Source organism: Schistocerca gregaria, chromosome 1 (genome assembly GCF_023897955.1).
Source record: "Schistocerca gregaria isolate iqSchGreg1 chromosome 1, iqSchGreg1.2, whole genome shotgun sequence".
Classification (NCBI taxonomy): Eukaryota; Metazoa; Arthropoda; class Insecta; order Orthoptera; family Acrididae; genus Schistocerca; species Schistocerca gregaria.
The window spans coordinates 463,949,790-463,971,331 of NC_064920.1; the positions used below are offsets into that span (position 1 = coordinate 463,949,790).

Genomic DNA, 21,542 nt, shown 5'->3' on the forward strand with positions numbered 1-21,542 from the left:
TACACAAAAAAGATATTTTTCATCGTTCCACTGCCAAGCTATTTCATACAAGATCGATCTTAATAGTTACATTCTTTTTTTGCAAATTAACTTGATAATTAACCCTCCGGAAAGTTGCAGAACGTTTATGGGTATTCCTTAAAGTATCTGCAGTAGCCGCTACACATTCCGTTACCAGATGGCTATATCTATAAGCGGAGGCCAAATGAAAACGAGGCAAATGGAAGAAAAGTAAGTATACGGTTCATTATTTCAGAAGTACTCGCCATACTGTAAACACATTTATCCCATTGTGAGACAAGATGGTCAGAGCCTCCATGGGAAAATGTTTGCGGTTGCCTACCGAAGCACGATTGTACCTAGGAGTGCGCCTCTTCGTCCGAAGCAAATCAACGGCCAAGAATGCCCCCTTCAGGGCACCGAATATGGAACTCAAATGTGGAGAGATTGGGACTGTACGGAGGATGTGTATAGGCTTTCCACCTGAAACTTCTGCATCGTGGGTCCGCTCGCATGTTGCCGAGGCTGTTTTGGCTACGCTGTAGAAGTTCCGCTGGGAAGGCCATAGACATCCTCCGTACAGTCCCGATCTCTCCCCACGCAATTTCCTTATTTTTTGGAGTCATGGAGGAGGCATTCTTGGACGTCGATTTGCTTCGGACGAAGAGGCGTACTCCTGGGTACAATCGTGCTTCCGTAGGCAACCGCAAACATTTTCCCATGAAGGCTCTGACCATCTTGTCTCACAATGAGATAAAGGTGTTTACAGTATGGCGAGTACTTTTGAAATAATGAACAGTTTACTTACTTTATTTTCCATCTCTATAATTATCTTTTGATTGCTGCTTATGTTACACGTTCCACATGGAGACAGTCTTCCATGACTAATGTTACTCACCCGCGGCACCATCACTTCCTACTCCTATCGATCCTCACTTAACAAGCATACCAAATGGAAAATAAACTGGTATAGAACGTCAATCAAAGAATATTAGACATCAAAGTGACATCCATGTAAGGTTTCTTTTTACGCTTCTAACTTTCTTGTTAATGTTGCTATCCTTTACGTGTTTTGCGTGTATTTCAGTAGCCCCTGTGCACGAACTATCGCAATAATTGTCTACCGCGCACTTTCTACTTGCCTCTCCGCTCCCGAGTACGGTACCGGACGAACAACGTTTTGTCATCCTCTCCTATCAGATAGTATTGCAGCATAGCAACAGCTGCAGAATCAGCTGAAACATCACTGACAATCATCTTTCGTCTGTTAACTATGTATCAAATATTTTGTGTGACAATCAGCGATGAAAAAGTAAATAAAAATATAGTATTCAGTTTTATATCTGAGCCATCTAACCCTGTTCTATAAAATATGGAGTGGCTACACTCCACAGAAACCACTTTGAAATCCGGGAGACCACCCAAACAGAAACAACTATAAATCAAGTAAGCGAGGCGACAACACTGGCGAAGTTCCAGTCCAGGCTGTAAGATGCCAGTGTCCGAGGCTCAGGAATGCCATGGCAGTTCCAAAGATCTCCACCAACGTGAATATTATTTGATTAGTCAGGCTGATATAACTGCAGAAACAAAGTGAAAAATCTAACTTGTTTCTCTAAGATAGAAAGATGATGAATGTTGTACGTGTAATCCTGGAAAATACAGTACCCATAGTAGTGGTTGCTGTGGTCTTCAGTCCGAAGACATGTTTGATGAAGCTCTCCACGGAAGCCTATTCCGTGCAAGCCTATTCATCTATGCATGAACACTACAATGACATTAATTTATGCTTTCTGTAGTAAAAACTTAACCTGCGAGTACATATCTTGATCTCCGGCCCTCCCTTCCATTATTTAATTGATGATCTGCAGATGCCTCCGGATGAGTCTACCAACAGATTTCTTCTTTTGATGAAGTTGTGTCAAGAATTTATTTTCTCCTTCATTCCATTCAACATTGCCTCATTAGCTATTCGATCTACTCATCTTCAGCGTTTTTCTGTATTACCGCACCTCAAAAGCTTATATTCTCTACTTGTCTGAACTGCTTATCGTCCACGTTTCACTTCTGTAGAAGGCTGTTCTTCAGATAAATACCTTCAGAAAATACTTCCTCAAATTAAATTTATATTCTATGATGACAAATTTATCTTCTTCGCTATTTGCCAATCTGCAAATCGTATCCTCGGCCATCACTGGTATTTCATTTCTAAATAACAGAATTCATCGATTATTTTTAGTGTCTGATTTCCTAATTTAATTCCTCCAACATCGTCCGCATTAACTCCACAACGTTCCATTAGTCTTGTTTGCATTAATTCGACAACGTTCCATTAGTCTTGTTTTACTTTTGTTGATATTCATCTTAGAAACTCTGTTCAATACTTTACCTATCCCATACATCTGCTCTTCCAAGATATTTCCGTATTTGGAGAAGAGTTACAATAATGTATCTGCATATCTCAAAGTTTTCATTTCTTCTCTCTGGTTTCCTTTGCTGGTTGATCAATGTGCAGACTGAATAACGTCGGGGAAAGGCTACTCTCTCCTTCTAGTACCGGTTCCCTTTCACGTCCTTTGTCTTATATACCTATCGTCTGGTTTCTGTGCAAGTTGTAGATGCCCATTAACACCTGTACTTTACCACTGCTATCTTCAGAATTTCAAAATGTGTACTCCAGGCAACGTTTTCAAAAGATTTCTCTAAATATACAAGTTTTCTAAACATATGTTTACCTTCCTTCAATTTCTCGTTTAAAATAAGTCGTACGGCAGTATTGCCTCATGCGTACTAAATTTCTCTGGAACCCAAACTGATCTCCCCTGAACCAACTCCTGCCGCTCTTCCCCCATTCTCCTGTACAATAAGTGTCAGAATTATTACACTAACGGCATTCTCACTTGCCAGCATCTACTTTCCTTGCAATTAGAATTATTACATTTTTCGTGAAACCTGAAGGCATCTCGCCTGTCTCATGTCCGCTTCCGTAAATGAGCGGTCAGTGTGTCTAATTGACATGCGAGGGACTCGGGTTCAGTTGTCGGTATTGCCACAGATTTTCCCTTGCTCGGAGGACTGAAAAAGGTCCTCTCAGGCTTGTGATGCCAACTAAGGGAAGTAGCGGCTTCAGTGTCCGGGAAGTTGGCAACAATCGAGGCAACAGTATTCTGACCCTAGGCCCAACCATATCGCATTTAAATGATGCCATCTCGCAGGGGATTACATGGGGGCCGATCGGTATTGAAAGGTCTGCCAGGGCCAAAACGCTCAGCTGGTAATTTATCTCGCACACAAGGTGAAACAATTTTAACAAGGTATGTACTCCCAAGAATGTCAAAAATTGTAACAACATGTCGTCTGCTTCATATACACTATGTGATCAAAAGTATCTGGACACCTTCAAAAACATACATTTTTCATATTAGGTGCATTGTGTTGGCACCTACTGCCAGGTACTGGATCTCGTGAGAGAGCAGAATGGGGCGGTCCGCTGAACTCACGGACTTCGAACATGGTCAGGTGATGGGGTGTCACTTGTTTCATACGTCTGTACGCGAGGTTTCCACACTCCTAAACATCCCTAGATCCACTGTTTCCGATGTGATAGTGAAGTGGAAACGTTAGGAGTACTTAAAGCACAAAAGCATACCGACCTCGTCTGCTGACTGACAGAGACTGCCGACAGTTGAAGAGGGTCGTAATGTGTAATAGGCAGACAGCTATGCAGACCATCACACAGCAATTCCAAACCCCATCGGGATCCACTGCAAGTATTATAACAGTTAGGCGGGAGGTGAGAAAATTTGGATTTTATGGTTGAGTGGCTGCTCATAGCCACACATCAAGCCGGTAAATGCCAAACGATGCCTCGCGTGGTGTAAGGAGCGTAAGCATTGGACAACTGAGCAGTGGATTAACGTTGTGTGGAGTTACGAATCACTGTACACAATGTGGCAATCCGGTGGCAGAGTTTGGGTATGTCGAATGCCCGGTGGACGTCATCTGCAGTGCCCACAGCAAAATTCGGAGACGGTGGTATTATGGTGGTGTGTTTTTCATGGAGGGGGCTAGTACCCCTTGTTGTTTTGCGTGGCACTATCACAGCACAGGCCTACATTGATGTTTTAAGCACCTTCTTGCTTCCCTCTGTTGAAGAGCAATTAGAGGATGGCGACTGCATCTTTCAACAGAACTGAGTACCTGTTCTTAATGCACGGCCTGTGGCGGATCGGTTACATGACAATAACATCACTGAAGTAAACTATCATGCACAAAATCCTGAGCTGAATCATATAGAATCCTTTTGGGATACCTATCCTCACTGCAGCACTCCGTGAAGAATGGGCAGTCATTTCCCAAGAAACCTTCCAGCAGCTGACTGAAAGTATGCCTGCGAGAGTGGAAGGTGTCATCAAGGCTAAGGATGGGCCAACATCATACTGGATTCCAGCATTACCGATGGAGGGCGCCACAAAGTTGTAAGTCATTTTGAGCCAGGTGTCCGGATACTTCTGATCACATACTGTACCTTGTTTTGACTAAGGTCTGTTAAAGTCTTCTCACAGTATCGTATTGTTCCATCTTTCAACTTGTTTCAATATTGAGTTGGTGGATGGGGACTCACTCTCTTTTTATTGCACCATATTTTAAGGGTTTTCCCCCCACTTCATTTACGGATAACATGTGAAACGATTGGCTGATTACATACGAAATGTCATGCGTACATGTTGTTTCTTCGTGATCTCTATGAAAGCTGAAGAACATTTTATAAAACCTGTCTTGAAAATTGCTATGAAGGTTTTGGTGAGGTTTTTGGGTGGCTTTTTTCTAGTATTTACCACCTGTGATATTGTAGGTAAAATGTGACAGTGCATTTCTTTTTCTTTCCCGAGAGTCACAGAAGCCACGCCTTGTCTCTCTCTATACACGCTTGACGTGTTCTGTTAGTCTAACCCCATAGGAATCCCAAGCACATCAGCAGCAGTTACTAGTCTCCGGCTTTCAATTATATTACGAGCCGCATGATGACAGAAATAAGGGAAAAACAGAAATCAGAGGAATGCAACTGAAAAAAAGATGTTAATTGATTCGCTTATTCCTGCGTCCTGAACTATAACACTCTTCCCCTCCCCCACAATCCTGCCAAAGGTAAAAGTGACAGTGCAGTTTCTGGAAAATGCTACGACCCTATTAAAGGTCCACAACTAGTAAAATAATAGCGTCCCAGATACGTCAACTACAAGAAGTTCCATGTCGGCCTGAAGTAAGTCGCGGCTCGCGAGCCTTCGCTTTACAGACACCTAATTTCATACAAACATTTCTATTTCTGTAGCCACTGATATGAAAGGATCAACTGTGCAAGCTCTCCCGAAGTCTTCTGGTGTATGATCATGTCATGTTGTATGATGCTCCAACGTTTCATCCACATGCCAGATGACCTTCATCCGAGTGACAATGTACACTACTAATTCTATGGCAATACAGCTTAACACACTCATCTATTTAATTTTGTCTTCTTTCAGTTGTATTTATCCATGATAAATCAGATTTCAGCAAATTGCCCATTGTTAGAGAGAGGAAGAAAAACGAAATTTGTGTTCTTTCCACTCTTAGGCAAGGATTTGTTCTACCTTGAAGATTACCCCTGTAGTCACAAGGCAATGACATAAAATATTCTCCTGACTGGAAGACGGTAGCGGAGAGTGTGGCGAATGAGATACTCTATTGATGGGGAATTTTATCTCATTTTATTAGGCGATGTTGCAGAATAAGACGAGAGGCGCGGCAGTGGCATGGAACTGATCATGATCTGGGTGACGGATGAGACTCTCAATGCGTTTCTTAACTTGCAATGCTTACTGATTGTGCAGCCGCGCGAATACTGCCAGCCCGCCGTCCGGCTGTTGCTGCAGGCAGGTTGATGGGAAATTGTAAACATGATCGCGCTCCGTGCCGGCGGACCCCTTTCCGGTATCTTCCTCTTAACGTGACTGCTCAAGAGATATACGGTACCTGGTTTTATGGAATTACATTACTAAAAAGAAGTTTTCACGATTTTAAATGCACGAAATTTTCAAAATATTAACTTTTCCCAAACGAAAACTTTCTTTACAAAATTGTCCACATTTTCTTACACGGAAATGAATATAACCCAAAGAAGGGACATGCTTTCCTTCCTACCGTAAAGAAGCACGAAATCGAGGTGGATCTTGCTACACACACACACACACACACACACACACACACACACACACACACACACGCACGCACAAACGCGCGCGCGCGCGCCTTTTCTAGCACTTCATGCACGTCAGTAGCTCGTTTTGCCTCCTCTTGCTTCAATAACGGCAGCACAGCGTCTCGATGTTCAGCTTTCAATAAAATGCTGTGGTATTTCTTGCCACTTCTCAAGTAGGGCTCCCCGCGTTTCTGGAGGATTCGCAAGCACCGTAACTCTTCCCTTCAGACAATCCCATACTTACTCAATGGGGTTTAGGTCGTGACTACATGGTACATACAGTAGAACATTGATATTGTGTCGCTTAAGAAAATTTTGCACTGGGGCTGCACCATAGGCACAAGCATTATCGTGCATCAGAAGAAACTCTTCCCCCAAGATCTTGTGACAAAGGTCGTACGTGAGGATCAAGCATTGCGTTCATTTATTTCTCCCCCGTTTGACCTCTGTTGTTCCTTCTGTGGATCACAAGCAGCTCTGTTCTTTTGTCACTGTAATTCCTCCGCACTGCATTCTGGCGCGTCCTCCAAAAGGGACTGTTGGGGTCTCTGTAATTCCAAACTGCGATTCTCCCTAATTGTCCATAGCCCGTTGCACCACAGTTTCCACGTTAAGTTCGCTCTAGTTTCGTTGCGGAACAGCACTTTCCTCCAATGCCTTCACCGTCACTGTCTGTGGTCCTAGGGAAAACACAATTTCCTTTGTTTATGTATTCTGGTTAAACCAGTCACGTTATTCTGTCTTATGTACCTAAACTGGTTCTCGCGTAGTTCATTACGGACTGTTTGATCAATTAATAGTTGTCCAATAGCTCAGCAAAAGTCGTCTTCTAGTTCACGTATTTTTTTATGCGCCTGATTGATACCAGAATTCGAAAACAGCTACCTCGAATAGCTGTTGTTTTCCTTCTAAAGCCCAAACCTTGCTGTCTAGAAAGAATATGCATTTCACTCTATCGTCTCAACAACTTAGATATTGCATTTCGACTTACACTTACTTCTTTTGCTACACATCGCAGTGAATGATTCTCCTACAAAAGAATTACTCCACGACTGGCTTCCCCCACTGTTGATTGTCTGTTTACCGCGTTACCGACTCTGCCATGTCCTTAAATACCTATGCAGTGTTTTGTACTGTGTTTACACTCTCTAACCTCCTACACACTCATTTCGTTTTGAGCACTGTGTAGTTCAGCTCCACCTGTCTTAAAGGCTAACACTCATGTAAATGCAAGGATAATAAGGTGTATACGTCACTGATAATGGAAGTGCTACAATGTACATTGTTTACTCGTGTGCACAAGGCCTCAAACTAGTTACACCTTGAAGAATGAGATTTTCACTCTGCAGCGGTGTGTGCCCTGCCTTACTGGCAGATGGTCTTCGATTTTCTTGTTGCTGTGTTCCACTGGTGCGACGTCTTATGCTTCCAGAACTTTCGCACTCAACCGCTGACTTTTTGTAGTTCCGATAGGACGACGACGTGTAGTCGGCCGACTTTCTCGTTGAGTTTATTCTTTGGTGTCACAAAAAGACTCACCGTAACAAGTGAAATTGAGAATGGTGTGTGACTTTTTTCAATTCAAATTTCAATGGTCCTGCGTCGAAGACCCGGTGTCCACTCATGCTTAACGTGCGTAGAACAAAATCACCTCTTCTGAATGGAGGAAGCTGACGAGGAGCTATCTATCGGTGTTAGTAGTTCGCTGTACATTCTATAGCTAAGTGTAGTGGTGCTGTATGTATTTCCTCATCGAAGAAAAATGCATACCATTATTTTCTATTTTCACGGTAAACTGACTGGTTATGAACGGCTTGTTCAGGTAGCAGAGTAATTTGCGGCCAGAAGGTGAAAGTACCATCATTTAATTACGTAGAAGTGGCGCTTGTTGAACATGCATTGGAAAATGGACACAGAATTGCAACGACAGCTCTACCGCCACCTCGGCTAAAGGTTTACTGAACAGCGTAAAAAAAGAAGATATAGAGATCAAAATATATAGCATAACCAGAAATAAAGACACCAGTTTGTAGCTAAGTAAAGCAAGGAACCCTGCAATCGCAAAGCCAAATCGGGCCTGCCAGACGCGGGACGAAAACATTGCCTTATAGGGCGATGGGCTGAACACCGGTGGCGTCACAGGCAGTATCACTGAGATATTACGACGAGGCCAGCCACCACACGGCTGTCGATTATCACATGAAAATCACCGAAGACCACGGGCCGAAAGCGCGGGATATTTCAACACTTGACGAGGCTGGAAGCACGATTAGATTTTATTCAAAAGACTCTAAGACATAGCCATAAGCCGCTCGCTTCATTTATTTTTGAAGTATGCTCATTGACCTGTAGTACGTGATTAATACACACTAGATGTGCAAAGCAACTGTCTTGAACAATTTTTTATATCAGGATTTTGACGTTAGTTTCTATTTATAGGTAACAAACAGCTATTTGCGCACACATTAGCTTGTTTTTAAATTTTGTTAATTTAAGTTACGATTTACTACGAGAATCTCTCAAATATGTGCAGCGGTGTGTGTGTGTGTGTGTGTGTGTGTGTGTGTGTGTGTGTGTGTGTGTGTGTGTGTGTGTAGAGTAGAGTCTCAAGGACTCTTCCATCTGCTTAAATTTATATATTAGCTCTAAATAAATAAATACATCCGGCAAACTTTCTAGAAACAGAGCACAGAACATCCAGCCCCTACGCACACATATAGAAAACACATCAATAAAAACTTCAAGGACTCCACAAAACAGTATGGTAACGTGTGCGCCAAAAGCTACTTACAGTCTATAAACAAACGATAAGGTCAAAATTTCGGTGTGAAAAAGCTCGAAATTTTCAGATATCTTGTGTGTATAATAAAATACAAACGTCTACTGTAGGCCACTGAGGAACATTTGAAAAGAAATGAAGTGAAGTGAAATTCCCGGGGGAATCTTATTTAGTAAGACAGATGGACCTCATGCAAAAAGAATATCAGAAATGCATTCTCATGTCGAAGATTAAGTCCATGATTCAACACCAACTGTAAACATTAAAAAAAAATGACATTCACTCCACGCCTCTGTCGACTTTTAAGGCATTGTCAAGTAATAGTTGGATATATTGGGTGTAACAAAACGAAAGCTACACAATTCGAGGGTTTGTAGAGGATAACTTGAGGGATAAATCCAGGTTGGAAAGCTATGTCTGGAAACGTCAAGGCCGGACGCAGTGGCCGAGCGGTTCTAGGCGCTTCAGTCTGGAACCGCGTGACCGCTACGGTCACAGGTTCGAATTCTGCATCTGGCATGGATGTGTGTGATGTCTTGAGGTTAGTTAGGTTTCAGTAGTTCTACGTTCAAGGGGACTGATGACCTCAGATGTTAAGTCCCATAGTGCTCAGAGCCATTTGAACCAATTTGGAAACGTCAACCGAAGACCCGGCATAACATCGAAGTAACAATGACCAACGCCTGCCGCTAGGCTGCTCCAAGGCCAGCAAAAGTGAGTCTGTCCGCTGACTGACCGTAAACGGTGTTACTGGTAATAAATCTGACAACATTCATTACCAAAGCACCCCGCACAGGCTCCGTATCATTCTCATAACAATACTAGCGCGAGGGTAAGGGAAACACAATATTACTGCGCAGTAATTACGCCAGAGACACGTCAGTCAGCACTCTGTCTTCACAGTGAACATGTCGGCACTCAACGATGTGTAACTCGAATGTATTGCGGTTAAGTTGCTTGCCTTGCAAAACACAGGTAGAAATTAATGAAAGACCCTTTGAGTTTCTGATGTATTCTTGATTTATATGCCTTCACATACAGGTCACTTTCAAGTGGATCTGAAACTACCACGAAGCATTCAATAATACAAGCTGACTTTATGCAGAACGCGCAAAACATGTCCGAGGAGCTTTCTGTGAATATATCAATGAACCAGTGGCTCTAATGGCAGCACAGATCCGCAAACTACAACAACTAATTACAAATTAAACAACTGAACTCCATAATTTATTGTGTAGCTGTGGTGTTTTCTATTTTTCTACTGTAACTACTGTAGAAAACGAAATAAAATAATTATGCTGATCAAAACCTTACACAATCCTACGATTTTATTTGTGTTCCTACCGGGACAACAGTTGGAAGAAAAATAAACATCTAAGCTCATTGGACAGCTGACCTGATGCTATTTATTAATTCTGAGAACTGCTATAGGTAAAATGGTGCTGTTTAAATGTCATGACGCCATGATCTTCAGTTTCCTCTGATGCAGTGGATGAAGAGGTATGAGGCATGTCGTGATCAATCACGCTAAAAACCTTGACCATGAGTACCCTCAATCCGTCAATCAGGAACTTTATCTCTTCAGTCTACTTTTATCAGACCTTTGCGGAAATTCGTCCGAAGCATAAAGACAAATTATTTATATATTGGTCTTTGATAATTCATTCCGCTGTTTTATTAGAAATATTTAATGCACGTGATCAATTTCGAAATTACACAATTATATCTTCAGGCATGCTATAGCCAAAAAAATTACTCCTGAGAATTCTACACGTTAGAAATATACATGGCAGGCATCAGACAGCATATCAAAAGACGAATAACAACACGTTCGCTATCTATTGAACACGGTGATTCAAAAGTAACTGTAAACTCTTCGTGTGTGTAAAGTGTGCATCGAAATAAGAGTAAAATGTTAAAGAAATTGCTTTATTTCCGAGATATGAAGTAGAGTAGGGATCACGAGTGATCTACAGGCAACACAAAATTACGCGTTGGTGACTTAAAAGCAACTGTACACATTTCATGGGAGTAATATATGGCCGGCCGCGGTGACCGAGCGGTTCTAGGCGCTTCAGTCCGGAACCGCGCGAATGCTACTGGTGCAGGTTCGAGTCGTGCCTCAGGCATGGATGTGTGTGATGTCCTTAGGTTAGTTAGGTTTCAATAGTTCTAAGTTCTAGGGGACTGATGACCTCAGTTAAGTCCCATAGTGCTCAGAGCATTTGAACCATTTGAAGTAACGTATGTATCAAAATAAGACTTAAAGTTAAATAAAGTTTTGCTGGAAACTGATTTATTTCCGAGAAATGCAACAGAGGAGGAATCACAAGGGCAACATACACAACACAGAATTTATTTTTTGTCGAACAGCAACGCCACGAAGGAACCCGAAATTTAACACAACTACGTACCGTGAATTTGCCCAAGAACACTGATTTCCATTTCGATAAAGACAGGAACGGGCTCTACGTCTTTCAGCTCTCGGAATGTTGCTGGCTCCTTTCATCTTCAATGCACAGCCGTTTACAGTTCGCTGCTGTAATTGTGCTACATTCTCAGCTGCAACACCATACTCAAGCTCCTTGACACCGCTCCAAAAGTAGAAGCCTAGAGGGTTAAGATCCGGAGATTTGGCGGGCCAAGCAACTGGCCCTGCACAACAACCTATCCACCAATCGGGATAAGCAACACTGAGATACTCTCTTGCCTCCCGACTGAGGTGTGTAGGGGGCGCCGTCGTGCGTAAACCATAAATTGATTCTTGTAGCGAGTTGGTCATCATGAAGTAAACTACCCCATTCATTTTCCAAAAAAAGTCTATATACTCTTGTCAGTCAGGCACAGTGAGCAACATGCGGTCCGACTGACTGCCCGGTATATCACACCAACGTAATGTAGTTACGCGAGGATTTGCATACACCCACACGTGCATTTTATGAGCGTCCACGACACCCGCACGGGTAAAGAAACTATCATCCGTAAACAATACCTGACGACCAAACAGTGGATTAGCAGCATGGCGCTTCAGTAAGCACTGACAGATATTCTGACGTTCAGGACAGTCTACAGGTGTCAGCTCCCGTACTTTCTGCAGGTGGAAAGGGTGGAATTCCTATATCCTTTGCAGGCACCATACAGCGGATTGAGGGCCCTCTACAGTGGCATTTATGCGGCTGGTACTCCTGGTCGGATCTTCATCTATCATTTCTAGGATCTTCTTAACACCCATGATGCAATGCCTACCACAAATGACATTATGCATCATAACTCGGAAATAAGGCAATTTCAGATAAAACTTAATTTAACATTTTAGTCTTATTTTAATGCACACATTACACCCACGAAGTGTGTACAGTTACTTTTGAATCACCCTGTATAGGGTTCGTGCATTACAACTTTAACAGTTTTTGAACTGCAAACAGAAACATATCAAGGTAGCACATTTATACACCGACGTCGCTTTTCCCGACTTTTAACTACATCAGGTTGCACGAATAATGATGTGATTTTGCTATTCCTTTTATATGTATCTCCATCTAAGAATGTCACTTTCGTAGCAAGCAGATTGTAATATGTAAGCTACACTCGGCACTTTAGCTTCAGAGCAATTGAATCCAACATGGCATATGAAATAGTATTGCGTTGACAACTAGCGCTACAGGTGAATAAACAACAAAACAAACAGGGTATGCGTTAGATGACAAAGGTGCTACACTGACCACAAAAGTAACGGCTTCCAAAACTTTACATCGTGAACTGGTGCTGTATACATACCATTTCTATCACAAAATGCTAAAATTTTGTGTTGAAGGTATCGTTTAAAAGCAAATTATTTAAGCAGCTTAAACTATCAACCCAATTTTCATGTTGATGTTTTGGGGAAGCATTTCCAAGCACGTACAGAGAGAGAAATTGCCTGGCAATACGAAATAGTCTCCATACTTAGCGGAAAACACCAGTAAAACCTTAGCAATATGTCAACAACTACCTGCAACTATCTGAATCAACAAAAATATTGGCCGGTCATCCTGCAATATTTCCATGTATTGCAACCAAATGATAGCGATGCAGAAAACCACGCATTGTCAAATGTATAGACTGTGTCAGTGCAGCTTTAAGCTGAACTCTAGACTGTCGATAATACTGTGCAGTATTACTAATCGTCTTTGGATGAAACTGGAGGTTATACGAGATATTGACGGAACAGCTAAAATTAGGCTCTTACTGTGCAAATTGGTTGTACTCCGTAGTCCCTGCCGATTAATTTTCGTCTTCGTCAACCCAGTCTCTTAAGTCAAACTTGATTTTCCGTCATTCGTTGTGTTGTGTAAGCCAAATTCTGGAAATGGCTTCAGAATCAGCCGAACGCACTTTCAGCTTAGATTTATTGTATGCCTTTAGGGCTTTGCCACTCTTACTGTATGTAAAATCAACATAGTATAGTATCCATTAAAAAACGAGCAATACCATCAGTTGTCGTCTAAATATATAAAATGCATCCGGAAGCAGGTTATTTACAATAAGCAGAGAAGTTAAATTCAATGGGGATTAATAATAGGTAGTGCAATGGAACACGGAGCTGGAGCTCAAGAGGTTGCTGGAGCCAAAACTTTTGTACTTTCGATGGCATGAACTGATTGCAAGGGCAAGAAATTCCTTCTAAATAAAATATCACAACAATTCTACTACAAAATACGTCTGTACACCGTCTCTTATCTTCATTAAACGTTTTCGGCTTTCTGTGACATTTGCGCATGTCTCTATCACCATTAAGTCGCGTTTATGCCTGTGTGCCTTGCGGCTACAAGCCGTCCCACAAGCAAGTAGACGCACGTGTCTCCCCGTCTGTTACGGGGAGACCCCCGGCGGCCCCGTGTGCACAATTCAGAGCCATGCACGACTTTGCCAGGCTGTATGCGGCCTCCTTGTCTCTTCGTGCGCCTAGTGCGCACAGAAAGTCGCTAACGTGTAAACCTACCTTTAGACTTACTGATTGTGCTCATACGCAAAAGCATGTCAAATGAACGAGCGTCCATCCTCTGTGTCGTTCATACACAGGTCACTTATTACGTTGTAACGTGTCAGTCTTCCACTCTTCGTACACCTTGCCTCAGTCCATCCATCTATATGATCTCGTAAAGCCAGCCCAAGGGCCAAATAACAGCTGACGTCGAAATCAGCCATGTTTGCACCTCCGAGATCAAACATGAAGGCTGGGCAATATCACTTTGCTGTCTAGAGTCAACCGTCCAAAGTTATTGACAGTCTAGGGACCGCTTTAGCTCTCCACATACGAGCGACGGATCGCTAACGATAACGACTGCAATCGGTCGCTCGCTTCGACCGCGCCGTACACGATCGATTTACCACACAATTTAATCGGCATCTAGTCAGAGGCGTACATATTCCACTTTTAAACTGCCCGTCATTGCCTGTTAGCCAGGTGTGCAAGCTACCGAATATTATCCGCACAACGGACCGGCATGCCCAACCCAAGCAGGCTAAAGGAATCCTGCTTTCCTGTCCGTCTTCCCGCTGTGCTATGCTACGTAGCGGTTTATTCTTTATGTTTTCATTGGAAAGTTATGAGTAAGGTTCTTAAATGATAAATCTTTTTTTTTTCTCCAGTATCACAAGTCGGGACGCAATGAAATACACTGCATATTCATTTTGTGTCACTATAGGCCAGAAAATGATAGATTTTTTCCTTTATTTCCTTTTCGGCGTATTTTAGGCTTAATAGTTTATTTCGATACGAACGAGTTTCTCTGCAGTTTCACCCTCTTTCGAATAGTATTAGCTGTTCTCAAATCCAACCATCATCAGGTGACCTGTAATAATTGTTTTCTATAGTAAGCACAACCATCTTTGAAAGTCGCGGTCCTTTGCATCTAAGAACCTCAAGATGTCTATTATACTGCAACGCCAACTAAAGAAAGGTTTTGGAAATCTTGCTTCTGCAATCACAGTGTGTTTCTACCAATCAAATATGATCCCAGTTATACCAATATTAATTACTTTTTCCAGGATGTGTAGCTATTGCAGGTTCCCCACATTCATTCTAAGTGGCCAAAATAGTTCATTCTGAACTCCCCAAATACATTTTAGCAAACTCGAAGTTATTTTTTCATATTATTTTAATCAAAAATAATCTTTTCTTCCATACTAAGCGCTACGTTGCATACAAACAATGTTTTTAATTTCCACTAAGCCATTTTTTCCCGTTTCAACCACTGTTCGCACTAAATTTGGAAAGCCTATACACTGCCACCATGCCTCAAGTCCCTGGCACACATTTCCACACACTTGTTAGCCAATAAGTCTTTGTCCTTTTTCGAAACGCGGGAAGTTCCACAATGAATGTTTAGTAACCCTGTACGCAGTTTACACTGCGAGACACCTACCGATTTATTTGAAACTGCCTCATAAACAAACGAAAACGTTTCCTTCTAGTCTTGGAGTCTGTTTCGTTTTGGTTTTGTTTTGTTTTAGGGCGCTAAAACAACTAGGCTCAACTCTGTCTCATGACTGGTATGTGTTCCAAACTCTTAATTTCTTCTCAATCGCCTTTAAGTTTAGTTCATTCATTTTGCTGCTCCCACCGTTATGATGAACGAGCTGCAGTGAAACTAGCTACGCAAACATACACCTGGCTAGGCACGACGGATCGACAGCCCAACTTGCTGTCGGGTGGAGCAGGCTGGACACGTCTCGCGAAGCCTGTCAGGTTGCGGAAACCCAATTTGGCCTGCTTTAACCGCTGTGCTTCAGTAAACATGTACTCTCGGGTTTCCGTTGCGGTAGATTCAGCTGCTTCGGTGGTTGTGGCGGAGATAGGGGCAGGCAGGCTGGAAGGAAGGAAGGAGAATTTTTACACCTCTGCAACCAGTATTTTTTCTAACGTGACTCTCGTGAGGTTCCGCTGTGGAAAATCAATTGCAGTTGATCTCTTTTGTCCACTAATACTCCCAATGAAAAATTAAAAAATGGAGCTGTTATTTATTAACTTGTTTCAAAACGCTAGCCGGCCGCGGTGGTCTCGCGGTTCTAGGCGCGCAGTCCGGAACCGTGCTACTGCTACGGTCGCAGGTTCGAATCCTGTCTCGGGCATGGATGTGTGTGATGTCCTTAGGTTAGTTAGGTTTAAGTAGTTCTAAGTTCTAGGGGACTAATGACCACAGCAGTTGAGTCCCATAGTGCTCAGAGCCATCAAAACGCTATGCTTGGAAATCTGTACGTGTCTACAAAAAACTTTCAAGTGAAGCACTTCTGGTTTACATGTATGAGGGAGAGTTAAGATTACATGAAATGACAGGGAGAAGCTGTACATAGGTATGCTCTAAATATTATATTAAAATGTCCAATTAATATTACCTCCTTCTGTTCAGAAATTACGAACTTTAATAAAATATCTAACTGTTTCATAAAAAAATGGATGCAGATGGAGCACTGTTTATGGTGACTATTGCCATGTGCTTCCTATGAAATCTTAATTCTGCAGCACAAGCTGTAAAATGTTAGTCACTGCGAAATCGGAGAGTGTGAATGTTTTTATATTTGTATTCCTTCTAAATGTGAGTCGGAACTTCAGCAATAGTCCCACTTTTCAAAGTGAATCGTGTTTCCTCAAAAACTAGAAATTCTAACGTACATTTCTTACTATACTAGGGGGCTTGTAGAATCTCTACGGACAGCTGGCAATAAACAAAAGCACGAAATGAAAAAACTACGATTAATATCTAGATAAACGAGTCGCAGGCAGGCAGACATATTTTCAAACATCACATGCGATTCATCAGATTGCGTGGGAATTCCGAGCAGCCAGCGACTGATCACTGTGATCTGCTATCTGCCCTCACAAGTGCGACCTACACACAGCGCGCACGCCCCTGTGTGTGTGTGTGTGTGTGTGTGTGTGTGTGTGTGTGTGTGTGGAGAGAGAGAGAGAGAGAGAGAGAGAGAGAGAGAGAGAGAGAGAGAGAGAGAGAGAGAACTGTAATGTGGGGGAGGTAGAGGGTGAATGTGTGCGTGTGTGCGCGTGCGTGCCCGCACGCGCTTCCTGCCAAGAATATTTTGTGTTATACTCCTGTAGACGCTGTGAATTAAATAATTCGTAGTACAAGAAATACAGGAATTCACTGACGAACTGTACTTCCGTCGCTTGTAAAAAGAAAGAACCGCCAATACAAAAATCCCGAAGTTACCATATCACCTAAGTAATTGTAAAAACGATAACCAGCGCATTAGCATTGGAGATTTCGGAAAAATCGAGCTGAATTACTACTTCTGTAATGCTAGTACAACACGTCGGCCAGTAGTAAAATCAACGCCTGATTTCAGCTCTAAATGAGTTAAACTTCAACTGTCAGCTCCACTTGGCACAGTGTGTAGTGACAGAGACTCGGCTTTTTGCCCTCCGTCATATGAGTGCCTTAGTTCCTGCTTTCGAACATCAGTACAGTAGAGATAGAGCTATGCGGGGTCTATATCTATCTGTTATCCAAGGCTCGAGGGGTGCGAAAATCGCCAGTGCCCTGAAACTGTTCATCACCCGCTGATGTGCTGCTCGAACAAGCCAACAGATTTCCCTTCAGTTTCGTGCATCATGCAGAAACAGGGTGGGAGGCATTGAATTTAGGCAGTCTGCGCAACTCTGCGGACTTGTAAATAGGCACCACAGTTCCATTCGCGAACACGAATCAAACTAAAATAAACGACGAAGTACGTGGGACGTCCACTAACTAGTGCAACCCTTTTTCCTCGGCCACTTTTCGGTGAAAAATGAAGAACGGGTTGTGGGAGATCGTGGAATATTTCCGCTTCGGCCCCTGTATTTTCGTGAAGTTCCGATAGGTGGCGGTCTTATATGTAGCCTTCAAAAAGGCGTCTGTGGTGGAGGTGCGTTCCAAGCAGAGAGAGAGAAAAAAAAAGTTCAAATGGCCAAATGGCTCTGAGCACTATGGGAAAAAAAAGGTTCAAATGGCTCTGAGCACTATGGGACTTAACTTTAACGGTCGCTAGGTTCCAGACTTTAGCGCCCAGAACCGGACGCCCACTCCGGCCGGCCAAAGCAGAGAGCTGTCATTGAATTTCTTTGGAGGAAAACCAGAGCGTCGCAGATATTCATAGGCGCTTGTAGAATGTCTACGGAGATCTGACAGTAAACAAAAGCACGGTCAATCGTTGGGCGAGGTATCTGTCATTATCGCAACACGGTCTCGCGAATTCGTCCAAACTCACGCGTGCCGACCGGCCGCACACAGCTCTGACTACCGCCAGGAAACTGAATAAACGACTTCAGCGTGTTTGTCGACACAAAAATGCAACCGAACTCCTCCTCCTATATACAATTCTGCGCACCCGAGAGGTGCTCGCAAAACATTGTACTGTGCTTCCTCATCCACCCTACAGCCGGATCTCGCACTTTACGACTTTAACATGTTTGGTCCAATCAAGGATGCACTCCTCTGGAAGCAGCGCGTGGATGATGTGGAGGTTATTGATGCAGCAAGATGTCGGTTCCATTGTCGACCAGTAGAGTGGTACCATGTGGACATACAGCCCCTCCCCGTAAAGCGGCGCAAGAGCGTAGCATTGAACGGAGATTGTGTTGAAAAATAGGCATTTGCAACCAAAGGAATGGGGAATAATGTGTGTCGGAGTCCTGAATAAAACCAAGCTGGTTTGATGGGAAAAAAATGTGTTGCATTGCTTATGTACGTGTGCCACACAGGTGGGGCTCCGGCACCTGCTGAAGCACCCGCTGTGCGAGGCGTTCCTGTGCCTCAAGTGGCGGCGCATCCGCAAGTTCTTCCTGCTGAGCCTGCTGTTCCACGCGGTGTTCGTGTTCGCGTACACGGTGTTCGTGCTGACGGGCGCGCCGCGGCCCTCCGCCTGGCTGTGGCTGCACGCGCCCGCCGGCTACCTGCTGCTCGCGCTCAACACGCTGCTGCTCGCCAAGGAGCTCTTCCAGATGGTGCACTCGCGCGCCGGCTACCTGCGCTCCTGGGAGAACTGGCTGCAGTGGCTCATCATCGCCAGCGCCTTCCTCTGCTGGTTCGGCGGCGCCGGCGAGGAGCCCGTGTGGCAGCGGCACGTACTCGCGCTCGGCATCTTCCTCACCTGGCTCGAGCTCATGCTGCTCGTCGGCCGCTTCCCCGTTTTCGGCCTCTACGTCCAGATGTTCACCACCGTCGCCGTCAACTTCGCCAAGTTCCTCATGGCCTACTGCTGCCTGCTCGTCGCCTTCAGCCTCAGCTTCGGCGTCATCTTCCACCACCACGCGCCTTTCAAGTAAGTCGGCCACGCCGGTTTACAGCCACGGAGTTTTATCTCTCGAATTTTCTGTCTTTAAACGGTTGAGAAAATCTATAAGCTTCCAGCCAATTTCATGATCTATATCAATAGTCGCAACTTAATAAGACGACTCGTGACTTGCCACTTACAAGGTATGTACATTGGCTCACACGGCTAAAACCGACAAAACCTATCTTAAAATGCGGAAATGTGTCTTTTATGCTAACAAAGCTATTTATCCGTGAATTTCTGCATCTGTATACTACCAATCAATGTTTGAGGGTTAGCAAATCTAAGAGACTGCCGAATCAGAAGTCGCTTAAGCAACAATATCGTATAACACGCAATTACCACGGTTAAACACAAAGTTTTAATAATCACTTCAAAAACGTAAAGAATTAACTATTTGTTTGTTTGCAGATATACACTGATCAGCCAGAGCATCATGAACACTTAGATAATAGCCGGTAGGTCCATCGTTGGCATGGATAACAGTGGTGATGCATCACGGCATAGAAGCAATGAGGCCTTAGCAGATCGTTGGAGGGAGCTGGCACCACATCTGCCCATACGAGTCACTTAATTCCTGTAAATTACGGAAAAGGGAGGGGGGAGGGGCGACGAGTTCTGACGCCATGTTCAATCACATCTCAGATGTGTTCCATCGGGCTCAGATCTGGCGAGTTAGGGGGGGGGGGGGGGGCAGCACATCGTATCTTGTTGAAAAATACCACTGCCGTAAGGAAACATCGTGGTCATGGAGGGTTATACGTCGTCTGCAACCAGTATACGATATTCCTTGCCCGCCATTGTTGCTTGCACGAACTCCACTGGGCCCATGGAGGGCCACGTGAATGTTCCACAGAGCATAAGGGAGCCTCCACCAGCTTGTCTCCATCCCGCAGTATAGATATCAAGGAGCTGTTCCCCTGGAAGGTCACGAATTCACATCCTCCCGTCAGCATGACGGAGAAGGTATCATATTTTTATTAGACCCCGCCACCCTCTGCCACTACGCCAACGTCAGCTGTAACTGTCGATGTAGTAATGTTGACACTAGCGCTTGCATGGGTTGTGTGGTGGCCCACCGTTAGGAGTGTTCGGTGCACTGTTTGTGCAGACAGATTTGTACTCTGCTCATCATTAAAGTCTGATGTCAGTTCCGCCACAGTTCGCCACCTCCTGTCCTGTTTACCAACCTACAACGTCCGACATCTGTAACGAGGGGTGGCCGCCCAACACCATGACGTCTGGAAGTGGTTTTACTTTTATTTCGCCACGTATAAAAGACACTCACCACACACTGGACAAGTCGTACACTTTCCGAAATGCTCGTACCGGCCGTCACAATCGGCCCTCGATTCAAACTCAGATAGATCGCGCGTTCCCCATTCTAAACACGGACAGCACGCCCACTGATACTACAGGCACCGTGCGTTTGTCTCACTAATAACGATTCTTCGCCAGATGACGCTGACCTCGCGTACATGAATTTTATATCAATAGTAAGTCGGTGGTCATAATGTTCTGGCTGACCAGGGCATTTCTGCTGTCCAAGCGAACATTGAAATCCCCGCACCAGAGTGCCGTGGCACGCCGCTACAGCGCCACATACAAAATGACACAGCCCAGTGATAAAATGGGAATACCTTGGGGCAACTGGTTTTTGGTATAAACGGAAATGTTGCAGTTGTGGCAGGCCAGTCTAGACGGCTATAGAAGTCATCTGCATTCTCCTGCTACGGCTGTAACTTTTCCGTTGCTATCGAAAAGGAGTTCTACATCTACTTAGATACTCCGCAATCCACCGTATGCCGCCTGGCGGAGAATGTAGCGTACCACTACTAGTTATTTCTTTTCCTGTTCCACTGGCAAATACAGAGAGGGAAAAAAAGACTGTCTCTGTGCTTCCGTATGAGCCGTAATTTCTCGTATCTTACCTTTGTGGTATGTTGGAAGCAGTAGATCCGTTATGTAGTCAGCTTCAAATGCCGGTTCTCTAAATTTTCCCAATAGCTTTCCTCGAACTTTGCCTTCCCTCCAGGGATTCCCATTTGACTCCCTGAAGAATCTCCGTAACACTTGTGGTGTTGTTCGAATCTACCAATAATGAATCTAGCAGCCCGCCTCTGAATTGCTTCAATGTCTTCCTTTAATCCGACCTGGTACGGACCACAAACACTCAAGCAGTAATCAAGGATAGGTCACACTAGCATCCTATATGCC

The 21,542-nt window shown here is 43.9% G+C and overlaps 1 protein-coding gene across 1 annotated transcript in view; it reads left to right on the top strand.

Annotated features, from left to right (window-relative positions):
- The window catches only part of LOC126354143 (transient receptor potential channel pyrexia-like), a 179,877-nt gene that overhangs the window by 130,498 nt on the left and 27,837 nt on the right, over positions 1-21,542 (top strand). The window contains exon 7 of the mRNA XM_050003594.1: positions 18,754-19,313. Coding sequence (XP_049859551.1) covers positions 18,754-19,313 — 560 coding nt within the window. The remainder of the gene's footprint in view (positions 1-18,753; positions 19,314-21,542) is intronic.